At 38.0% G+C, this 6,000-nt stretch overlaps 1 protein-coding gene across 2 annotated transcripts in view; it reads left to right on the top strand.

The window, feature by feature from the left end:
- LOC144630586 (kynurenine 3-monooxygenase-like) overlaps positions 1-2,450 on the top strand; it is a 28,268-nt gene extending 25,818 nt beyond the window's left edge. For both annotated transcript variants that reach the window (XM_078488958.1, XM_078488959.1), the window contains 3 exons: positions 395-496; positions 1,256-1,315; positions 1,929-2,450. In XM_078488958.1, the coding sequence (XP_078345084.1) occupies positions 395-496; positions 1,256-1,315; positions 1,929-2,018 (252 nt within the window). In that variant the 3' untranslated portion in view covers positions 2,019-2,450. The remainder of the gene's footprint in view (positions 1-394; positions 497-1,255; positions 1,316-1,928) is intronic.
- Positions 2,451-6,000: the final 3,550 nt, after the last annotated feature.

Here is a 6,000-nt window from a genome sequence, read left to right on the forward strand (position 1 = left end):
CAATACCAAATAAAGGCCTGGCAAAACGAGGAAACATGTTTCCATAATTGTTTCCTCGTTTTGCCATGCTTCCATGCCGCGCGGAAACACGAAATGTGTTTACGGTGTAGCAGAAGCAAATTTTGCTTCTTGGAGACAAAAATTGACGCTGGAAACAATGCTTCCCGTGTGGCAAAACTGGGAAACATTGGGGAAACATGCGCGCAACGAGTGTTTCTGGAAACATGTTTCCTCGTTTTGCCACTGCTCAGGCCTTAAATGAATACCCCTTCCCAAGCAAAACTCTCCATAAATAGAAACTAAGTAATGGTCGAAGTCATACTAACGATGCTGGTTCCTAAGAATGAAACAGGTTTTTGTAACAATTAACTTGTCATTTCTTTCACATTCGCAGATGAGATCACTAGTAAACTCTTTTTCTTTCCTTTTGGAGAGAAAAATATTAAGTGTTTTACACTGGCTGATGCCCAAGACATTTATTCCACTTCACACTATGGTAAGATACATTTTTTATCTCCTTTGTTGCCAATTTGTCATCCAGTATTACGTCATTTGACTTTATATGGTCAAGTGAACTTGCAAAATATAAAAACTGTGCCACGTTGTGGAGCTTATGATGATAACAGTGTGCAATTATTGTAATATATTTTTATTCAATGGTTTTATACTTATAAAATATCTGCGCATAAACTGTAAAACCATGGCGTGTATCTTCAACCGTGTTAGAAACGCGTGAACAACGTGCTCTGCCACTAATGTTTATTATCCATGTCGCTGATATCGAACCAATGTTATTATCCATCTTACCAATATTGGAACAATGTTTGCATACGTCACGGACTTAGCGCCTACTGCATGTATTGTCTATCTCAACACCTCCACGGGACTAATATTGTCATTACGCCACCAGTATTGATTATCAAAGTCACAAATATCGTACCAATGTTGGAGCAATGTTCGAGCAATGTTTGCATACGTCACTTACGTAGCAAACACTATTATCTATAGCAACACCTGCACCGGTCAAATACTGTCACTACGCCACCAGTATTGATTATCCATGTCGCTAATATTGGACCGATATTGCACCAATACGTCGATTGACCAATATTGAAGAAATAGTCGGATTATTGCGCCAATGTTATTAGTCATGTCAATACATTGGACCAATATTATTGTCCCTTTCACCAACATTGGAACAATACTGATCACCCATTTGGCCAACATTGGTAAAAGTACAGATCTTTGGTTTTAGGTAACATTTACGCAAATGCCCTATCAGGATGCGGTTGAGAGATCTCAATGGCAAGAGAAGGTGAGTACGTTTCTTCTGTTTTAATTATTAGAAAATTTTTCAGAGAATTGTACGATACGAAGTAACAGAGAAGTGAAAGGCATTTTGGCCTAATGGTTTGCGTGCTGGACTCTTAGTCCAGTCCCTGAACTCTCTCTTCCAGGAGCCCTTTATAGGGGTTTAACCCAGGCACCTGGGTTCAGCCCCTATAAAAGGCGCGCGGAAGAGAGAGTTCAGGGACTGGACTAACTGGACTCCGGGTCGAGCGGTTCGGGTCCGACACATTTACTATTATTTTCACATTTTACATTTACACTTTTTTATTATTATTATTATTATTATTATTATTATTATTATTATTATTATTATTATTGTTTTCTCGAAGATATTAGCTACAATATAAATATTATATTAAAAGCTACTCAAAAATTCGAGAGGAAATAAAGTTTATGTTATGTTATGTTATGTTATGTGTTATGAGCCCTCGCCGGACTCATCATGTTACGTTCTTCTGGTTCTTGGGCTAAAAGCCTTACAAAAACAAATTGCGTTTATAAAAGCAGTCATCACTTGCCTTAAAAATACGTTTGAAGTTCCGACCACACAACCTGTGTGTTTTTATTTTTAATTTCAGACGGTGCGGAATCTACTTGCACTGGGAACACTCACTGGGCTAGCTGGACTTCTAGTGCTGTTCAGAACTTTCAGATCGCGAATAATATAAAATATGCCCTACCTAAAATATTCAGTTAAGTTATATAGGTTGTCCGGTTATGGCAAGATAAACACGGATTGAAAACGTCGAGCTTGAAAAATAAGGCGAATTTTTTCAAGACGCTTCACCTGTAACGTAGTTTCTTTACAAAAATGGTTAACATATTTACTGTAAAAATTCTGTTTTCAATATGACAGGACGCGAAGATTAAACTATACTAAACAAAGTTACCTTACGCTGTACACGATTACAAAATAATATAGAGTATAGAGTCATTCCTAATAAAAAGTTATACAAAATACTTTTACATAACTATGTTTCAACAATTTAAATTATTTCTCTAATTGTTCATGTGTCAATATATTACATTTTAGACAATGTTTCCAACTTAGCCTGAAACATCTTCAGATTATTACCCTTCGCAGCTTTAAAATCCATTTCTTTTAAGCAGTTATTTAAGGAAGGAAAAAAAGTATTATTGTACAAAGCTGGCAGTAGGTTTAAGTAAAATGTCCAATAAGCCGTACGGAAATAAAGGAATAAACTTAGGTTTCCTTGCTGTGTTGAAGCAGGCAAATACATATTTTAAACTTGTACAATAGTCAGGAAAAAAAAATCCAGAAACTTAAAAAGAATCAGCACCCAAGCCTTCCGCGTCAGTGCTGGACGAGACACACTTCACCATCTTTGATAAAAAAAAAACCACGTCGAAAGAACAGTGAAGTCCCAGTTCATGGCAACATCTCGAGCGCTTGAAATCCATTCAACCAAAACGTGTCGGTTTAGGTTTTCCAAAAAATTTCCAGCGACTAGTGTGCCTAAAAAATGTCACCTGTTCTACGAAGTTTCCAACAAAGAGGACAACTCCCTGAGCTATACCCACAATTTGCGAAAACTTTCTTCCAGTAAATTTCCGTTTCATTCAATTATGCTCCTGGAATTTCTTGAATTTTTTGTTTAAGGGGTTCACAGTTCGGAAATAAACAGTTTTTGGATTTACTGGAAGCGAATAGTACGGAAATTTCCTGGCCCTGGAAATTTACATACCATTCGATTTTCTGAATCTTTGGTCGAATGGAAAGCGTCTTCGTTTCCGAGAATAAATTTCCGTTTTTCGCCCGCAGTTTATCGTCATCGAAGTATTCGTGAGTATTCGTGTCATTATCTGATTGGATAGAAAAAGAATCGGAAGTACTTTGAGCCCCAACGAAGATTGGCCGACAACGTAACCTTTTCCGGCTTTCCATATATGGCACCGTTTCTAAGAGAACCAGTAAAGCCGACTGGAGCGGCATTGTTGGTTTAAGAAAAGGCAAATGTTATGAAGTAAAACATGCCTGTTTTACAGTGAAATTACTTTTTGCGGCACTTTGAATCTAGCAAAATGAAAGAGAAATAAATTTTTGACGGTAAGTGAATGTTGATTTAAGAGGAAAATGAAACACGCGGCAAGGCTCGTTTAAATTCATTTTTTGAAGCCCTTCATGCTGTCAGCCAGGCATTAAAACCATGACGTCACTGGTAGCGGGCGAACAAACAAAAGTTGCTGTTGCGTTCGATGAATAATGAGAGAGAATTTGTTGTAAATGAAATTTTTTGCGTTTATACCTCGGGGACGAGGCGGAAACAGTTCTGATTAGTTTGTTATACTGACCTTCATAAAAAAGAACAATGGGTTTCCCCTCGGCGAGAACATTTTCTTGTTTCGTTCTCGCTCTCGGCTTTTTAATCTGCCTTTTCGTGGCAACATCAACAGCTCACGGGCACGACTCACATCAAACGAGCAACGAAAAAGAAGTAAAAATTGGTGTTCTACTGCCCATGACTGGCTACTGGCCGATTGGAAAGACTTCAGCCTCGGCTATAACCATCGCTGTTGATCGAATTAATGAGGACCAGACCCTGCTAGCTGGTTACACGATGACTTTTCTGTGGAACGACTCCATGTGCTTAGCCGAGGAAGGCCTAAATCAAGCGGTGGAGTTTCGAATTTCGGGAGTAGACGCTATTATCGGAGACGGCTGCGATATCATTTGTGAACCGGCCGCGATTTTGGCCGCTTCCTGGAATTTGCCGATGGTTTCGTGGGGTTGTGAATCGTCCAAACTCTCCGAAAAAAGCATGTACCAAACGTTCGCGCGCACGGTGGGGTCTTTCTCGAAAATGGGCGATCTGTTCTTGTCGGTGTTTCGCTATTTCAAGTGGAAGAGCATCGGCATTTTAGCATCGACGGAAAGCATATGGCAGTTGGCTATGTCTGGTTTGATGAAAGTTTTTGTGAAGAATGACATTGATATTCGGTATCTCCACACGATCAGCCCTGGGCATGTGTTGGTTACAGAACGTGAAGAGTTCAAAAATATGCTGGTACTCGCCAAAAAGACCGCACGCAGTAAGATATATCAATGTTTAAGACGGTTTCTGCTGAATATTCGAGCAATGAAGGCAAAAACGAAGTTACCAAAAAGACCTCATAGCATGGGCACAGTTTTAATACAGTTATGAAGAACCTATCGAAATTTTAGCTCTCAAGCTGACCCTGCGAAGGAAAATCAATTTGAAGTTCTCCATATTTTAGTGAAAATGGACGTTTCACGTCAGTTTAAAACAAAACAACACGCGCTTTAAGCTTTTCTTACGAGGTTTGAAAACAATTTGAATTTCTCAAGAATGCTTTAGAATTTAGTAGCGGGGTCAATAAGAGAAATAAATTACAGTGAGATGTTTCAAGCAGTATACATAATGTTACTGTGCTATGAGTAGATTTTTGGTAATTAATTTTTTCAATTATTGCTCAAACTTTGAGTGGAATCCGTCTTAATATGTATTTTACGGAACTGATATGTAAGAGATAATTACCGAGAACGGAGGTATTAATCCATATACATCCCGAGGGCCGTAGGCCGAGGGAAGTATATGGATTAATACCGACGTTTGAGGTATTTATCTTACTTATTTTATGATATTTTTCATGAGGTATCGATATTTATTAACCTGTTTTCAGTATAATATCGGCACTCGTATCGACCTGGGCAAATAGTCTTTTTACATTGCGACCACGGATTGTTTTACAGTTCCCGTTTAATAATCATTTCGCAGTGAAAATATATTTATGACGTTGCACGTTTACATTTTTTCTATAAGAATATATTTTTTAAGAATATCGAGGCTGAAATTTGCGAAATTTTAAGAATATTTTAAAAATAAACCCGAGGCTGAGATTTTGAAAAGAACACAATTTTGCATGTGTCTTGAAAATGTGTAAACACAATACAATTATATGTTTTAACTTAACCGTTAAAATTCTTCCTTTCTTTAAATGACAAAAGTAGCTAAAAAACAACAAAAGCAGCACTAGCCGTATGTTAATTTGATGCTAATAACAATTCTGCAAGAAGTTATTCACTTGTAATTGTTACTCCAATAAGAAGAATATTTCAGCCTAAAATCGACAGAAAAATAAGAATATTCAGCCTGGGCCGGAAAAACAATATTCTTATAAAAAGAAAAGAATGTATCAAAAAATAAATCTCAAAACATTACAAGATACAAAACAGTTTGGTTTACCCACCATTTACAAAGAATTTCTGGAAATTCCTGTTGGGACGTAAATGAAACACGACGTTTTTGCTTATTACATGCTTTCAAAATCATCGGGAAGAACGAAACTTTTGAAAAGATAGTTCCGTTTTTCCAGTTGGGACGTTCAGGCCCGTTTACACCTGCGATTTTTGTCGCGCAGCTCAATGCAATTTTTGTCGCGCCGAGGTTGCATCTCCTGCGATATCGCGGCGATAAAATCGTCGTGAAATCGCCGCGAGTTTGCATGCGTGTAAACTAGCGGCGATAAAAGCGCTGCGATACCGCAGAAGTTTCGAACCTGTTCGAAACTCGATGCAACTTCGGCGCGACAAAAATTGCATTAAGTTGCGCGACAAAAATCGCCTTCGTAAACGGGCCTGAATTCCGAATGAAAATTCATAAACATGTT

Source organism: Oculina patagonica, chromosome 11 (assembly GCF_052425735.1).
Source record: "Oculina patagonica isolate OP01 chromosome 11, crgOcupat, whole genome shotgun sequence".
Taxonomy (NCBI): Eukaryota; Metazoa; Cnidaria; class Anthozoa; order Scleractinia; family Oculinidae; genus Oculina; species Oculina patagonica.